At 37.4% G+C, this 18,698-nt stretch overlaps 1 protein-coding gene across 8 annotated transcripts in view; it reads left to right on the forward strand.

Annotated features, from left to right (window-relative positions):
• The window catches only part of USP9X (ubiquitin specific peptidase 9 X-linked), a 106,550-nt gene that overhangs the window by 72,510 nt on the left and 15,342 nt on the right, over window positions 1-18,698 (forward strand). For all 8 annotated transcript variants that reach the window (XM_075539498.1, XM_075539495.1, XM_075539493.1 and 5 more), the window contains 9 exons: window positions 899-1,065; window positions 5,067-5,175; window positions 5,403-5,549; window positions 6,034-6,180; window positions 8,650-8,872; window positions 10,767-10,987; window positions 11,754-11,944; window positions 14,462-14,635; window positions 16,897-17,038. In XM_075539498.1, the coding sequence (XP_075395613.1) occupies window positions 899-1,065; window positions 5,067-5,175; window positions 5,403-5,549; window positions 6,034-6,180; window positions 8,650-8,872; window positions 10,767-10,987; window positions 11,754-11,944; window positions 14,462-14,635; window positions 16,897-17,038 (1,521 nt within the window). The remainder of the gene's footprint in view (window positions 1-898; window positions 1,066-5,066; window positions 5,176-5,402; window positions 5,550-6,033; window positions 6,181-8,649; window positions 8,873-10,766; window positions 10,988-11,753; window positions 11,945-14,461; window positions 14,636-16,896; window positions 17,039-18,698) is intronic.

Raw genomic sequence — 18,698 nt, forward strand, 5'->3', positions numbered from 1 at the left:
TAAGCATTGCTTAATTATGCATGTTGACTACATTTTTTATTATGTCTGCTACACTGAAAGGGCTACTCATTTGTATTTTTTAAATTAACCAGTAGCTCTAGTTAGGATGAATGTTTAGTGAAATTTTACTTGGAAGCTTAAGTACTTCAGAATTCTTCCATGAGCCTGCCTTTTTAATGAAATTGCCTTTTTCTGTCATCATATGGCCAACATAAGCCTGCATTTTCCCCAACTTGAGTGCTCGGATAAGGTGACCAGACGTCCCGCTTTTTAACAATTTTTCCTGCATCCCGCAGCATTTTTAAAATGTCCTGATTTGTGGAAAGAATGCACGACAAGCAAGGGTATATGGTTTTCGGCTGCCATGTGGCTGTTTCGCCAGGATATGAGTTTTATCAATGGTGTCCCGCTTTACCCATGTTACAATCTTTTCCCCTTATGCTAGTATTAATTCTCAAGTGATGTAATTACTACTTTTGATGAATACAGTCAGAATTTATCAGCTACCCATTCAAATCATATTTCAGTTTGTCTTTTTAAACCTTCCCAAATAATTAAGATAGTTGTTGTTTTTAATAAAAAATAATTGGAAATAAGCTACATAACAGATCTAAGCTACATAACAGATCTAGTTCATGGTACCTAACTTTTCTTGGGAAGGGAGTGAATTGTAGGTACATAGGGCACAAATCAGAAGGACTCTAGGAAGCCAGGTGGATGAAGAAACTGGTGATGCACTTAGCGTTTTCCTTCAACTCAGTGTTTTCCTTCGGTCTTTCTGGAGACAGCAGAAATCAGGAATTCCACTGCACTGCCTATCCAAATTTGTTTTCAGAGTTTTAAAAGCTGCTTAAGGATTGCAAGTGATTGTGATGTGCTCCTGATTGTGATTTTACAGACCAACGTTGGCAATGAGCTGGACTTGGAAGATGAACAAGTTTGCTGCGAAGCAATGGAAGTGATGACGTTATGCTTCGCCTTGATTCCGACAGCCTTAGATGCACTTAGTAAAGAAAAGGCTTGGCAAACGTTCATTATTGACTTACTGTTGCACTGTCACAGCAAGTAAGTATCGTTTTCCGGTCTACACACTTTCTGCTTTATTTCTGGAATTCCAAACGAATCCATGTTGATGAAATGTGGAACAGAAGTCAAATAATTTTATCATTATAGCACCTTGGTCTTCCGGAAATTTTTACCTAACTGTGTTTGATCACACTTAAGTAACTTTGGTTATGGTCTCTACAGAGTGTCCACATTAACTCGCAATACACTGATCTTTTTTCTTCTTTCAATTTCTGAAAGAAGGGGATATGTCTTCATCTGATGTTTGTGGTTTAAATTGTTTCAATTACATAGAGCTCTAGTGTTCTCTTGGCTTACTAGATATCCAGGGGTTTTTTTTTTTGTTTGTGTTTTTAATGTAAAACTGTTCATTACATCCCTGTAATTTATAGGGTAGTTTTTTGGTAACTTGTAGTTTAACACTGGGAATAAAGACTAATTATAAAACTTTTCATTACAAGAGTGTTCAGTCATCTTGTGCTGCTATAACAGAAAATACATAAGTGGTGGCTTCAGCAAATTTGTTTTCTCACAATTTAGGAGATTAGAAGTCAGAATTCAGATAGCAGGCTCTAGTGCAGTGGTTCTCAACCTCCCTCATGCCGTGACCCTTTAATACCAGCTCCTCATGTTGTGACCCCCAACCATAAAATGACTTTCATTGCTACTTCATAACTAATTTTGTTACTGTTATGAATTGTAGTATAACTATTTGGTATGCAGGATGTTTTAGGTGACCCCTGTGGAAGGGTCTTGCAATGCCCAAAGGGGTTGCGACCCACAGGTTCAGAACCGCTACACTAGAAGAACTCTGAAGTTCTCATCAATTAGGCTCTCTAAGCTTTTCTCCTAGATAATTGTGCCATCTTTCTCCCCTCATCTCTTTCTCTCTCTGCTAGTTTGCTTATATCTTAAAAGAGATTGGATCAAGGTAACCTACACCAATCCTTCCTTCACATAACAATGACCCTCCATTCCCAAAACAGATGACAAGCATGAAGATTTATAACATATTTGGGGACACAGTTCCTAAGTCAGTGATAGTAATTCTGCTAGGCTTCACATCTTCTGCCAATCTGTCAGATTTCTCGAAAATGTTACATTCCATTTATGCCATACACATTTTGTGAAAATCACTGAACTTAGTTTGTTTACCATTCCATCACATGCTATTATCCAACAATGACAAAGCTTATTGATGGAGTTGATAGGTTAATATGAAGGCGATAACACAAATTTGCTGAATTGAAGCTTTAAAGCTAAAGTTGCAATGTATGAGGGCATGGTGTAATGAATGAAATAGATCACCTTGCGCCCTCTTAGAGTCTTCAGTCATTGTGTAGGGCTCGAATAGGAGTGGCTACTATTTTAAGGCTTTCTTTAGGGTAATTTTCTTGAATTTGGTCTGGCCCATTCAGCTCTATTTAGCAGGGTGTCAGACTTGGAGGCAGCACAGTTCATTATTTCTGTTGATGGTTTTAAGTCTTGAACTAAATTGGGAAGAACTAAATTGGGAACTCGGTTCATTTCTTTGCCTTAGAAGATTTTCAATGAACTTGATTTTTATCAGTTTTCTTGCCTTTACCCTAAATGAAATCTCCTTGCACATAACGGGTTCAAGTACTGCAACACGCACTTCTTCGAATTATGGTGCTAGTCATTTATCTGCAACCAGCAAGGGGGTACTGAGCTTTAGGTTTTGGTTTTTATGGTGCCAACAGCACTCATTGCAGGTTCAAAATCCTTTGTCCTTAGTTTTCAAGCAAATCCATATTTGTTGGCAAAATTTTATTCAAACCGAGGCATTAACTTTCTAAAATCTGAATCCCTAAATGTCTCTGGTCCCAAGGGTTTCAGATAAGAAATTTGTGTACATGTATGCTTGAGGCTTCAGGTGGGGTATATGTACTTGAGTAATTGCTGTACCCAGCCCCCCAACAACACCCCCTATCCCCTGCTGCCGCCATTGAGTCAGTTCCCATTTATAGTAATCCTATAGGACAGAGTAGAACTGCTCTTTGGGGTTTCTGAGACTATAAATCTTTACAGAAGCATAATATTGTAAAGGAGGTTAACAGATAACAGAAGGTCTTTAATGTTAAGATCTAAGTAGTATCTGAATATAATACGGTATAGGCAGTCTTGTGTGTTTAATATTTTTCAAGAACCTATTGTGTGCCAGGCACTATTATGGCTACGAGGGATATAGCAGTCAACAAAATTACAAATCTTAACCATTTAAGTGGAATGAGATAGATGGTGAAAATGGAAGACAGGCAGGATCAGGATAATCTGGGAAGGCTTTACCTACCCAAAACCCACTGCCGTTGAGTCATTCCCAATATAAGCTTTCCTCATTGTTCTCATTTGGAGCTGAGTGGCTAATAGGTTTAAACCACTGACCTTTACACGGCGCTCAATCCTCAGAGCCAGCAAGATTCCTAAGCTTATCTAAAGTGACCTTTAAACAAAGGTTGCGACAGTGAAGTACTGATCCCGAATAGGTTATGTGGAAAAGGAGAACTTTCAGGCTAAGGAAGCCCAGTTGCAGGTGCAGGTGCTGTGCCAGAGGCAGTAATGTGCCTGACGCTACTGACTTTAAAGAAACGTACGGGAACTATGTCGGTATAGGATTTTATGGGTCATTGTAAGAACATTGACATTGGCTTTCCATTAGATGAAAATGTCAATTCATTGAAGGGTTGTCAGCTGAGGAATGATGTACTCTGATTTAACATTTTCAACTTACTGTTTGCTATTTTGAAACAGAAAGTCGGTTTCACTAATCTAAGTAAGAGATGACTGTAGCTGTAAGTGTGGCAGCAGTGGACAGTGGGTGGATTTGGGGAGTATGCGTTGAAGATGGGGGCAAGCGGGTAGTTTTTTCAGGAATTGAAAAGCACCATCAGCTGTTAATGGACTGGGACTTTGGTGACTCAATGGTTAAGTAAATGTGCTTGCCTGTTAACCAAATGGACAGCAGTTCGAACCCACGAGGGCTTAAGTAGGTGACAAAGCCTAGCTCGCTGTTACCATGAAGATGACGGCCTAGAAAACCCTTTGGGTTCTACCCTGTCAGATAGGTTCCCTGTGACTTGTGAGTAACTACATAGCAACTAATAACTGCAACCGTAGGGCAGCAGGAATGACCAACACCTTGCTAGTTGAGTACCTCCTCCACCGAATATTAGGTACATCTGTGGCAATATGTGGATATTGTTACAGTTTGTGGAAACCAGCCAGGGGTCGTATACATCAAGCGTTAGAAGCTTAGTTTTAGAAGAGAGCATTTAGCATTAGAAGAGTTTTCTGGGCTTGAGTCTGAGAGAGTCTAATAAATTGAAGTTTGGAGTTCATTATTTAACCTACCACTTATTCAAATTAATCTCAAAATCTTGTTAAGAACTATTAAAAAAGACTGACTGCAGACACCTCTTCAGGTTAGGACTAAAAAGATGTTCCAGTCTCTGAAAGATGTACGTGATCCTTTAACTCAGTCACACCCTACCTCCATTCAAGCTTTTAACTTTAGAATGGATTTTCCTAGTTAAATTTATTTTTCATAAATTAATACATAAAAGTTGCTAATGATTTTATGGCAAATTGTACAAAGGAAAACCCAAGTGTGAGCATGATGAGTATTGCAAGCAAGGGTTGGTTTAATAGAATCTACGTGAGCATTTCCAGATTTCCAAGAGAGAAATATTAGAGGGTACTCCACCCCCCCCCCCCACACCCCAAAAACGCTACAGGCTTATTATGCTCTGTTTCCCATTCCTACGTTTAGCCTGGTCCAGGTCAAGCCTCAGTGCTGTTCACATTGCTTGTTAAAATAGTCAAATTGTTGGATCAACTCTTCCATGGCAATTTGAAGGTGCTCACCATACAGCTTACATTTAGTATTTATTGGCGGCTCTGCACATTTAAGCCTATTTATTGATTTTAACAATTTAATCTCCATCTCCTTCGGTGAAAATGACATGTGAGATGTTTTCTTTCAGAACTGTCCGGCAGGTGGCACAGGAGCAATTCTTCCTGACGTGCACTAGATGCTGCATGGGACACAGACCTCTGCTTTTCTTCATTACTTTGCTGTTTACCGTTTTGGGGGTGAGATGCATTCTGTAATAAATTAACAGTGTAATTTATTCTTTAAACAACATTCATGAGTGTACAGTTTGGACTGGCATTAGAATTAGATCCGAACCTATCTATTTAATAAAACATTGGTAATTTCCTATACTCTTTTTTTCATTTGTTCTTGTAAACACAATTTTTTGATGAAATGGATTCTAAACAAGACTCATGAATTAATGTATTTACTTTTATGATTTTAGAGCACAGCCAGAGAGAGAGCTAAACATTCCGGCGACTATTTCACTCTTTTAAGGCACCTTCTTAATTATGCTTACAATAGTAATATAAATGTGCACAATGCTGAAGTTCTTCTCAACAATGAAATTGATTGGCTTAAAAGAATTAGGGTAAGTTGTTATTAATACTGTGTTTTCCGTATATTGGTAATAAATGTAGAGTTTTTTGTGTAACTAGTATATGTAATAAATATAGGGTTTATAGGTTTAGGTGTTTGGGTAAAACAAAAAAATATACTTTTCATTGATGGGTATAAGTAGCTCAGGATTCATAGAATTAGTCTGTAGTTAGCTTTGTAGTAATTCTTAATTTACTTTAAACTTCAAATGCTAATGTTCTGCTTCTATTTGATTATTAGAGTTGTATGAAAATTTATTTTTGAAGAGTTTTATAGCATTTAGCCTTCAAATGAGCACTCCTTAGAGTTGTTAAATACTACTTCTAGAGAATTCTGGAGAAAAAGTAAACTTGCGTCTATGAAAATGTTTGTGGGAATTATCTCTTGAGATTTTACATCTCTTCAGCTTTTTTTTTTTTTTCTTCTCATCTCTGGTTCATAAGTTAGCATTTGATTGTTTTGTTTTCCTTTGGCAGGATGATGTTAAAAGAACAGGTGAGACAGGTATTGAAGAAACCATCTTAGAAGGCCACCTTGGGGTGACAAAAGAATTACTGGCCTTTCAAACTCCTGAGAAAAAATACCATATTGGTTGTGAAAAAGGAGGTGCTAATCTCATCAAAGTAAGTTCTATGTCCTTGGTCCCTAAGTAGGTAACTGGCTTCTGAGTATTCATTTTGCCTGAGTAATCCATAGTGTCTTTAAGGCTCCCTGGTGGTGCTCGGTTAAGTGTTGAGCTGCTAACCACAATGTCAGTGGTTCAAACCCAGCAGGCACTTGGTGGGAAAAGATGAGATTGTCTTCTAACTCACTAACTGCCCCATGGAATCTGTGTTGACTTAAAGTGTACCCCCCATGGATTTTCTGGGGCTGTAACTATAAAAAGCCCAGTCTACGCGTCAGGGAACTACTGGTGGTTTTGAACTGCTGACCATGCAGACTATAGCCCAAGGTATAAGTAGTACACCAACAAGGGAGGCTATCTCGTTCCTATAAAAGTGAATAGCCTTGGATACCATAGAATAATTGCGTCTGAATTGACTCACTGTCAGTGGGTTACTATGTTACCTCGATCTTTTTCCTACTTAGTTTTTAAATTTTTCTCTTAATAAAGGTTAAAGCATAGCTATGACTTTAAGAGAAATTTCTAAATTTTGTAAATGAAAATTGTAGTGTAAATCATTTTGTAAAGTTAAGCATTAATTTTTATTTTGAAAATAAGAATTTTTTACTACCGCAGACTACTCTAAATGATGTCAGCATACCTTTATTTTTTGCAAGATTGTGTGTATATTGTTGTCATTTAACTTAGTGTGCTTTGGATGGAAGTTAAGGCAAATTGTTTTCTATTCAACCATGATTACACAGTTGTGTTTGGCATTGAGTTCCATTCTCACAGTGTGAGAGCACCCTCTGTTTACCTTCTCCTTTCCGATTTCTTCTCTTTCCCTGCTTTGGGAGCTCTGCCCCTGGGGAAGGCCGTTTTGATGTCCTGTCCAGCATGCTGGCTGGTCTGAGAATGTACTACCGGGAGGGGGGGGGTGCCAATGTTCAGCTCCAGTCCGAAACGGAAGCGTGTCTCACGGGTCCACAAGCTCTGTCAGATTTTACAGTTTTAGATTTGAGTTGCATAGTTTTCTCCCTTGCTTGGCAGTCATCGTTGATAATTATTAGGCTTCATCTGGTTTGTCTGGTCGGGCTTGAGGATGTGGAACTGATTGTTACCTTGTGTCTAATTTTCATCAATTTTTCTCTTCTCTCGATCAGGACACATAAATGTCCATTCACAAACCTTTAAAACCCAGTCACATCAAAATAGAACTTTGTCTTTGAAGACTGTTAACGCAGATTGCTTGATTTCCTTTCCCCTTGCCCCCACATGTGCTGCCTATACATATGAATCCGGTTGTAGATCATTGCGCTCACTGTTACTGCGGGATTCTGTGTGTGATGGTATTTATCTCTGTTGCCTGTACTTGTTGTCCTTCCAGTGTCCATCTTAGCTTGAGTTAGTTTGTACTTGCCTGTCTCATTTTAGTGCACAGCTACCTCTCCTTAGAGCTTTCCTATCTGTCACCCTTTTTCCGCCCCTGGTAACTTTCAAAGGTTTCTTTCTGTTTGTAAACGTTTTCTTGTGTTTTTAGAGTCGTGTTCTTGTGTGGTATTTATCCTTTTTTTTTTTTCAAATACCTTCTCCCTTTTTTTCAACAAATCTTTATTTTTTTTAAATACTTTTATTGGGGCTCTTACATCTCTTATCGCAATCCATACATTCATCCAGTGTGTCAAGCACATATGCCACCATCATTTTCTTCTTTTAAAATTTTACTAGGGGCTCATATAACTCTTATCACAATCCATACATACATCAATTGTACATTCATTGCCCTCATCATTCTCAAAACATTTGCTCTCCACTTAAGCCCCTGGCATCAGCTCCTCATTTTTCCCCTCCCTCCCTGCTCCCCCCTCCCTTAGGAGCCCTTGATAATTTATTATTTTGTAATATCTTACCCTGTCCGATGTCTCCCTTCACCCACTTTTCTGTTGTCCGTCCCCCAGGGAGGTGGTCACATGTCGATCCTTGTAATGGGATCCCCCTTTCCATAGCACCCTCCCGGGTGGTATTTTTCTTTTGTGTCTCACTGATTTCATTCAGCACAATGTCTCCTGCAGGTTCATCCACATCATGCATAATAGACATTTTGCACCATAGTGTGATTTTTTTCCCCCCCCATCTGTTGATGAAATAAGCTATTTCATCACACCATTGTGAATAAGCCCGTAGTGATATGACTGTATATATTATGTTTACTTAATGAATTTCTGCACATATGTGGTAACTCAAGGAAACAAAATATTTTAGTTTTATTTTTATTCAAAATAAGTTAATTTGGGTATACATTTGAAGACGTAAATGTATTTAGAATAGTTTTTTTTTAAGTACAGTCGACTCATTTTTAATTGTAAATATTGCTTTGGCGTAAGTTTTTATTTTTTAAAAAAGGAATTCCAGATTTTCTGAGATATACTGAGATCTTGACAATTGTAAAATTATTGCCAATATGCTATCCTTTCTTTCAATTCTTTAGGAGTTAATTGATGATTTCATCTTTCCTGCATCCAACGTTTACCTGCAGTATATGAGAAATGGAGAATTGCCTGCTGAGCAGGCTATTCCAGTGTGTAGTTCGCCAGCTACCATTAATGCAGGTTTTGAGTTACTGGTAGCATTAGCTGTTGGCTGTGTGAGGAATCTCAAACAGATTGTAGACTCTTTAACGGAAATGTATTACATTGGCACGGCCATAACTAGTAAGTATTTTAAATTACAAGTTAGAGTGTTTTTAGAGATTGGAAATAATTTTCATGTTTCAAAGTCTTTTTCTTTTATTAACATGTTTAGCTTAGGTTTTTATTTTAGCAGCAATACATTTTGAAACAAATGGTTGTATAATTAAGACTATTGTATACAGAGAACTAAGGGACATTATTCAAATGTTTGGCAAGGTATCATCACAGCTGAAATTAAGTCCAAAGTTGAGAGCATAAGAAGGACTCAAAATACAACAACCTAGTATTCGAACATGAAATGCAAATTGCAGAGCGTTTCATGCACCGCAAAATCTTTGCAGCCCTCACGAGAAATTCTCTAATGTTCTTTTCATGTGGGCTTTAAGAAATTCGGTTTCAGGCATGACATTTTGGTGCAGTTTATTTATGCTTCAGGTGGTGCACATATATCAGATCCATGAAGCAAGCGGGCTGTTGTTTCCCGATCTTAGAGCTAAGGGACTGACGGAGGGGCCATAATTAAAGGGGGAGAAAAATCAGCACGACCGTGGCTGCTGTTAGTGATAACTATCTAAAAAGCTTAAGGATATAATTGATAGTTTTTTAATTTAGAAAATTATATTTTGATAACATCAATTTGAGGAAGATTTCCGTGACATTTTAGGAGTTGTCAATTAAGTTGACTTCTTAAAAGATTAGATCGTTAGTTATGTATTCTATTAAATCTACATATAATGAGCTTTGTTGGTGATTTTCTGTTGGTTTAACGTACTGGGGTTTTTTTTTCCCCCTGTGATTTGTTTTTTTCAAGTGGTATACTTGCATGTTGAAAGTGCTAACACAGGTTTTATAAACTAAAAAGTGGACTTTGCTGCTCATTTTAGATGCCTTTCCTCTTATAGCCTCAGCTTTTGTTATTACTATACTACATCTACATGGAGATGCAGGTAGTCCCTGACTTGCAGCATAATCACATTACAGCAAATTGCTTTTTTGACTGTTGGTTTTTGTTTTTACATCATAAGCTGCTACACAGAATGTTGAAATATATTTGTATGTTCATATGTAATATCCCAATCCCCAAAGACAACCGAAGACTAGATTGATAGTGATGATAAAAGGCAGTAATCAAGAGAGACTATATATTTTTAGGGCATTCAAATTCAACTAGCATCAAACAAACTGGAATCATCAGAAGGACTCCATAAGTCAGGGACTACCTATATGCCTAGAAAGTGATTCTCACAGAGCTCTCAAATGTAGGTGTAGGCCAGTGGTTCTCAACCTTTCCAATGCCTGGGCCCTTTAATACAGTTCCTCATGGTGTAGTGACCCCCCCCCCCAACCATAAAATTATTTTTGTGGCTACTTTATAAGTCCCATTTTGCTACCCCTGTGAAAGGGTTGTTTGACAGCCCACCCCCACCCCCAAAGGGGTCCTGACCCACAGGTTGAGAACCATTGGTATAGGCAAAGCACGTGTACTTTTGCATATAATGGGAAAGAAACACACTCACTTGAAAGCTAGCGTTTTAAATGTGAGAACCACGACAGGAAGGTTATGTAACCAGGAGTAAATTGTGATGTGTTGATGTGAAGTTAATTTGAATTTGAAGGCACTTTAAAAACACTTTTAGAAATTATAAAGAATAAAAAGAATGTATGAACAATAAAGCTACAACTAAAATTACCACATAGAAATTGGCAGTTACCCTTTATGACAGCTTCTAAGTAAAAGCATCCTACATGCACATTTGAGCATTCATAGGTTCCTGAGTTGAAGGTGAAATGAAATCTTGGAGCCTACTTCAAAGTGACTATAATGGTGGTGGAATTGTTGCCAATGTTAACAGTCTAGTGGAGCTTCAAGTGGACACAATAATTGCATTCATGCGCCAATCTTTTATCATTTTAGCTTGTGAAGCACTTACTGAGTGGGAATACCTGCCACCTGTTGGACCCCGCCCACCAAAAGGTTTTGTGGGATTGAAAAATGCTGGTGCTACTTGCTACATGAACTCTGTGATTCAGCAACTGTACATGATTCCTTCAATCAGGAATGGTATTCTTGCAATTGAAGGCACAGGTAGTGATGTGGATGATGATATGTCTGGAGATGAGAAGCAAGACAATGAGGTAAGTTGTTTTCTTTTTTAATCGTTTATTAGGGGCTCATACAAGTCTTATCTCAATCCATACATACATCTATTGTGTAAAGCGCATTTGTACATTTTCATTGCCCTCATCATTCTCAAAACATTTGCTCTCCGGAGGTAAGTTTTAATTATTTCTGTTTCCTGTCCTTTCAAACATCCTGATACCAAATATTGTGCATTCTTAAGAGTATTATATTTTTTATCAAGCCTCTTGTGATCTGTTTGAAAGTAGGGCTGGAATCTCCCAGTGGGTTTGTTAACTTCTTGGCATAGTATAGTGCTTACTGTCTATCAGACTTTAAACTGCAGTTGATTTTTCTGACAGTTTCTGTCTTTAAAACATAGTTAATGTATTTATCATGTTTTATGTAAAAAGGGGTTCAGTAAAATTTGGGGTTTGTGTAATGTTAATCTCCATTTGAAATGTCATGTAATAAAGTATTAAGTACTTTAATACTTAGTATTTCAACCCCACATTTTATTCATTTATGCCAATACACTTTGTCAGTTGCATTATCTGTGCTTTTAGGTTGCTAAAGTAACTAAGACTTCAACGATTTTTGGCTTAAGAAACAAATTTTATACTCTAAATGTTGTGAGGTGGTCTTGTAGGAGATTTTGCACTGCAAACCAGAGTGTCCAGTGCACAACATAGCAATGGAACAGTCTGGTTTGGGTAGCTATTTGGAAAGTCACAGTGTAGTTCATTACTGATGGTTGTGGGTTTATTGGTTGTCTATTCCTAGAGTAATGTCGATCCCAGAGATGATGTCTTTGGATATCCTCAACAATTTGAAGACAAACCAGCATTAAGTAAAACAGAAGATCGGAAGGAGTACAATATTGGCGTTCTCCGCCACCTCCAAGTCATCTTTGGTCATTTAGCTGCTTCTCGACTACAATATTATGTCCCCAGAGGATTTTGGAAACAGTTCAGGTAACTTATATTTAAGTAATAGTGATATTCCAACAATAGTTAGGGTTTTCCTTCACATTACCCCCACAGGAAGAGGTGAGGTGGAAGCTGTCACAGTCAGGAGAGGCAGCGGTAGTGGTCTCTTGGTCTAAGGTTTTAGTATGGAAAACATACTCATACAAAAGTAGAGTATAGCGCAACGTACCACAGCTGTCCACTCATGGTCAATCTTGTTTAGTCTTTATTCCCGCCTCCTTCTTGCCAGATTGATTCGAAGTAAATTCCAGACATAATTTCATCCATAAATATTTGAGTTTATGTATCTCATGTGTGTTATAAAATGTTACCCGATGTTCTTTATCCTATCTTAAAAATGTCTTGATATTCAGTATACCTCTCAATGTCCAACAGTCTCAGTATTGTTCTTTTACTCGGCTTTTAAAAAAATCATGATCCAAATGAGTCGCCTTTAATTTCATCCCTCCAACCCTGTTAAAACCAGGCCCTAGTGATGTAGTTGTTGGTATAGCACTCAAAAGCAAATTGAAGGGTTGATAGTTCGAGCCATTAGCCACTCCACCAAAGAAGATTTTCAGTCTTAGAAACCCTGTGGGGCAGTTCTCCTTCTATCCTGTAGGGTTGCTAAGGGTCTGGATAGCTCCATGGCAATGGATTTGGTTTGGGGATATTTTTTTTTTGTTCTATAATTCATCACCATCCCAATTCTTTACTACACACACACCACCACCACCCCCAAATACATTCCCCATCTGTTCATATACACACACCTGCATTTTGGTGGTTTACATCACTGGTATTTTAGGGTTTACTTCTTTAGCCAGTTTCCCTTATTTCCTGTTGATAGGTTCTGAGATCTCAAGGCTTGAGTAGATGTGGGCATTGCTTTTCTGTTTGGAATGGATAGGCAAGACAGCTTCATAGTTGGCTGCTGTTTGCTGCCATGAGTGCTGCAGGTTCCTAAGGGGCTCTTCTTAGGGTGTTAATCACCTTTGGACATTATTACCTCCATCTCCTGTCTTTTGGCAAGGTTACACGATGACAGCATTCTGATATTTTCATTACTTGAACTTACTAACTAGAACAGGCCTTATAAGAAAAACTTCATCACCCTAATAATAATGTTTTACAGGAAAGGAAGTACATACGCTTTTATTCCTCTTCCTATTTTCACTTTATAAATAATCCATTGTTTCCTAACATTCTTACAAGTGGCTTAGGACTTTACATCTTGATCTTTTTTTCTTTGACTTTTATTCCATTTTTTTTTTTTTTTTTAATAAAAAAAACCAATGTCTATTGCACTGTGCAAAAAATCCCATAATAGACTAGGATAATTCTCTGCTGTGTATAAAGGAATATAATCCTCAATGGCAGTGGCTTTTAAAATAAGACTCCTTATGATTTCTCAACAAGGTAATTCTCAGACAGCTGACAGGGAGACAAGGTCACCTGACATTTGAGCCCATCATCCATGCTTTGATCCGAGCAGTTCCCCTCTTATCTGTAGGGATATTTAGATTTCTTTTGAAACCAGTACTTGTATATTATTAGGACACCTCCTTAAGGCTCACAGAAGTTCTGTTATTCCCTTAACTAGGCCTCCTATTTATTTCACAGGCATGGCTTGCATATACCAGCCGTTCTTTTTGCACCATCACCAGGCACACTCCTTGCCTCCCTCTCTGACTAGTCTACTTTTGTTCCCCTGTCTCGTGCAATTTGTGCAATGAGGCTTCTATTTAGCCTATCTCAAAATATTATTATTCTGTTTGAGTAATGCATTTGTATCTTTGACTTCTCAAAGTAGATATTGCTTATGTTCTTGGATGTCACAATTTGTCTACACAGGCATTTTAGTATTAACCAAACTGTAGATGTATAATACACTCTTGATAAATGTTTGTCATTGGGCACTCCCCACACATGCACCTAATTTTTTTAGTTAGAGAACTTTGAAGTTCTGCCGAAAATATGAAAAAAGGGGTATTATGATCGCCTATATAGTTTTTCTCATACTCTTTACTCAGATTTATCCATTGTAAGCATCTTATCACCTTTGCTCTTTCCGTGTGTTGATTAGGTTTTGGGTATTTTCATTTTATAGTTGATGGTAAGTTGCAAAATCGTGACACTTCACCCATAAATGCTTCCAAAATTTCATGGAATAGTAGAGTGAAAGATAAATAAATTTTCCTATGAATATTTGAAGCCTGCTTTTTTTTTTTTTAGTTCATGCTAGTTATCTTAAAAAATGTTAATAATTTCTGAGTTTGTGTATTTCATCCTGAAATAGTCTTTGAAACATTCTTTGGCCAGAGAAAACTACATAATGGATGCTCTATACGTCCTGTTACATGGTGTTAGGAGGCAGGTGCTGTCACTTGGAGTGAAACCTATTTAGAACAATCGCAATTTAAAAACTGTCATTTATTTGTGGTTGCTACTCCCCACTCCCTGGAAAATATATATACTCTTCTGGGAATGCCACAAGTCACATATTTAATTTTCCTCTTTTAGGCTTTGGGGTGAACCTGTTAATCTACGGGAACAACATGATGCTTTAGAATTTTTTAATTCATTGGTGGATAGTTTAGATGAAGCTTTAAAAGCCTTGGGACATCCAGCTATGCTAAGTAAAGTCTTAGGAGGTTCCTTTGCTGATCAGAAGATTTGTCAAGGCTGTCCACATAGGTAAGTGCTAATGAACATATATTCAAGGTATAAACTGTACTTTTTTTTACCATCAAAAATAAAATTGTTGAGAGTGATGATGGCCACAAATGTACAGATGTGCTTGACTCGATGGATGGATGGATGGGTCGTGATAAGGATTATATGAACCCCCAATAAAATGATTTTAAAAATAAAATTGTTACCAGTACTTTAGTATAGAAGTAGAATTATGCCACTGATTACTAAATAACCTGAGACTGCATAAATTATGTACTGTGCATCCTTTGAATTGTAGAGGGAGACGAGGGTTGCATGGGCTTTTGGTATCATCATTGCTGGGGAAATAAAATGGCATTTTGCATATAACTATTGCTATTAAGGAGACCTGCTGGCTTAGTGTTGGGCTCTTAACTGCAAGGACAGTAGTTTAAAAACACCAACTGCTCTTTGGGAGAAAGGACTTTTTAGTCCTGTAAAGAGTTACTGTCTCCAGAACTCACAGGGACAGTTTTCCGCTGTCCTACAGGGGCTCTGTGACTCAGAATTGGCTCAATGGTAGTGAATATAGTTTATAGTTATTACTTAAAATCTTGACTTTTAATCTAGAACTAATATTTTAAACACATTCCAATTTCAGGAAATTATACGTTTGGATTAATACTTTCTAGAGAAATGACTTTAAGATGCCACATAAGATCTTATTTTCTACAGTTGTCTAAACTATGACATAATGAGTTGTAAGGGTTTATGGTTTAGTGGGGTAGTTTCTTTTCGAACATAGAAAAGTGATTAGGGGAGAGGTAATTTTATTCTAAGTGAGAAATTTCCATCCAGTTGTATATCTGACCTTATATTCCGAATGAGGCCATAACTTACTCACTTGGGTAACTTTGGGTCCTTTTGAAAAGCTTAACTTTCAGTGGACAATACAATTGTTATTTTAACTTTGTATTTTCTGTTCTGTTTATCTTTCTCATTTTAGCCAAGTATCAAAATAATTTGGCAATTACTGGCATTCTTAAGTGAAAATGTAGGGTCTGATCCTAAGGTCTGATTCTTGACGTTCATTCAAATAACCTGCTCAACAACTAAACTAGTCTTGATAAATATTGCTGTCAGGTTACATGAAGAATCCCAATTCTGTGTATTGGCGGGTATTCTTTCCTAGAACATGTATCAACAACAACCGTGGCCCACAGGCCAAATCTAGCACATCTTTTGGTTTTTTTTAAATACATTTTCACTGGTTTCAGCACAGCCATGTCACCTCCTTTTATGTCTTTGAGATCCTAGCTAGCTACTTTCACTACTGGCTGAGGTGGGTAGCCACTGTTTGGCCTTTAACAGAAATGTTTGCTGACCCCTACCTTTGCAGTGTCTTAGTTTTGAACTGGAGGTCTAAGATGTAACTTCTTTTTTTAATGTACTGTTTGGTTTTTTCCCTCCCTCCTAATGTACTGCTTTCTGATTGTAGTAGCGATTTGCTTAGTAACTACTTGTTTTTCCATTTTTATCATTTATAAATGCCTTTGTACTTTTTCCCCTTAAATACTGGCTATCCCACAGTTCTTTACATATTGAAAGACTTCTCAATGTACTTGAAATCTCTGTATAAGTCTCTCTGGTGGAAAAGTATTCTAGCCTGGGTTGTGCAGGCTTCTGCTTAGGTTACTTAGCCCCTTCTAATTTGTGTATTCGAACTTGTGCTTTAGTTAAGTTTCTGTTCAAAGGAGGAAGATTTAAAAATTCATGTATTTAAAATAATCCACTTTAAGAATTTGATAGAATCTTGCTCAGTTTACTATCTAAGAGATAATGGAAGTAGCATAGAAAAATACAAAAATAGTTTAAGCTGTTATTGTAGCAGTGATTCACAAAGTGTGATACTGCCCCCTGGTGGTCTGTAAAGGCAGATACACGTAATCCTGGATTAGAAGATTTTCATTACCAGGCAGCGCTGAATGTTTTTTTCCTCCGAAAAGGTGGTGGTAGGCCAACCACCACAAATTTAAAATGCCATTTTATTTAGTGGTGTTTCTCATGCAAGTTTTTTGGAAAGAGAACGCAATATAGTGGGTAAACAACCTAATAGATCCAGCATATAGCAAATGACCGATACATATCCTGTAGGTGACTAATAAAGTGACAAGTCTATGAGTCTTGTATTTTATAATTCGGATTGCAAGTGGACTTGTGATTGCATTCACAACTACACAAAATGTCCGGGAATCTCAGCATGTTAACCCTACGGTCCCTTTGGTCATTTCTTATGCCTTTAGGTACGAGTGTGAGGAATCTTTTACGACTCTGAATGTAGACATTAGAAATCACCAAAACCTTCTTGATTCTTTGGAGCAGTATGTCAAAGGAGATTTACTAGAAGGTGCAAATGCCTATCATTGTGAAAAATGCAATAAAAAGGTATGGATTGTCCAATTTTACTGAAAATCATTATTTAAAGGGTTTGGAATAAGCTGTTTGTTTTCATCCATTCTCAAAATTGACCTTCTGTTACTATCCCCTGCCACCTATTTTGTTTTTCTGCTAGCAGAAAGATAGTCAACATAACAGATAACTGACTCTGACAGGTTTGTCACAGAAAGAAAGTACCAGAGGGACAGGGCAAACGGGTGAATAAGAGTGAATAGTTTTAGAAGCCGTAGCACTTGAAGCTCACATACTCTTGTCTCAGGGATACACACTTTCCATCCCAGCCCCGAAACAAACTGCTATTAAGTCCCTCCTCCTTGAAACTACAGAGCTGAGAGTGGAAAACCGTTCTCTCCCATTCCTGGTTACTCTTCAAGAAGTTCTCTCACACTGTTAATTACTTTATTTGGCCACGTAAGATTTCTTCTACCACTTGTGTTTGTAACTACTCGGATCACGTTGTTAGAGCAAACCTAATTTTTTTTTTATCTTCAAAAGATTGATTCATTGCCATGGAAAACCTACATTGGGTCAATTTGAGTCAAAATCAACTCAGTTGCATTGGAGGTTTTTATCTGTGGGACCTTGACAACTTTGGTGAGACAGTTCACACACATCCATATATACACTGTATATGTTCATGTGTGCACACGAATAGTCTTGTCTTTCTGGACTCCCCAATCACCTGGGTGGGCATCACTTTGGGAGGTGTTAAAGTCTAGAGACACTACAGCCATACGTCTTGCCACCCGTAGCTATGATGCTTAATGTCTGTGACTACTAATCCTCATTCTTAACACAAGGTTTACGGGACACATCACTTTATTGCACTTTGATTTCCTCAATGAAATTTCCAGAGACTGTTTACATTTCCTTCCTACCATTTATGCCGACTTTTATGGGTACACCTCATTGTGACCCGAATCCGTTTCATTCATGAAAGCATTACTTCAGTGATAAATATAAACATAGTCCAAAAGTTCTTAGAAGATAAAGATCAGATGTAAAAGATAATTGATGCATCGGAAATTGTCGTACTGATCGACCCAAACAACCCTTTATAGTACGCCAAACCCAATATCTCACATGTTGTATAATGTTAAATATTAAAAACTTTATAAAATATATAGTATCACAGTTTGATTTTTCAGTTCCTGGTGTATAATTGTTTTTAAATAAAATAAGTTTGGTTGTGGTTTTAAGAAAATGCTGTTCCATTCATGTCATTTTGATGCATGTCCATAGAGATAGATAGTACTTACCTCTTGGATTTTGAGAATTAAGTATGTTAGAGTAACAGAAAACAACAAATACAAATGGTTAAGTAGCAATTACAATGTGGAAACCAGGCACAAGTAATACCTATCACTAATTTTTTAATAGGTACGAAATGTCATAGACCATTTCTTTGTTTTTAGATTTATTAGTGGATGCCATCGAGTCACTTGCAACTCAAAGCAACCCTATATGTCAAAAGAGAGCTCTCCCATAGGGTTGTTTTGTCTGTAATATTTACTGAAGCCAACCTTGATTGTATTCTGCCATGTATTTGTTTACACATAAATAATTTCAGAGAACTCATAAATGTAATGTAAAGGTTTGGCGTTTTGTTTTAGATAAATATATATAAAGTAATGTGTATATATTGTGT

Source organism: Tenrec ecaudatus, chromosome X (assembly GCF_050624435.1).
Source record: "Tenrec ecaudatus isolate mTenEca1 chromosome X, mTenEca1.hap1, whole genome shotgun sequence".
NCBI classification, from domain to species: Eukaryota; Metazoa; Chordata; class Mammalia; order Afrosoricida; family Tenrecidae; genus Tenrec; species Tenrec ecaudatus.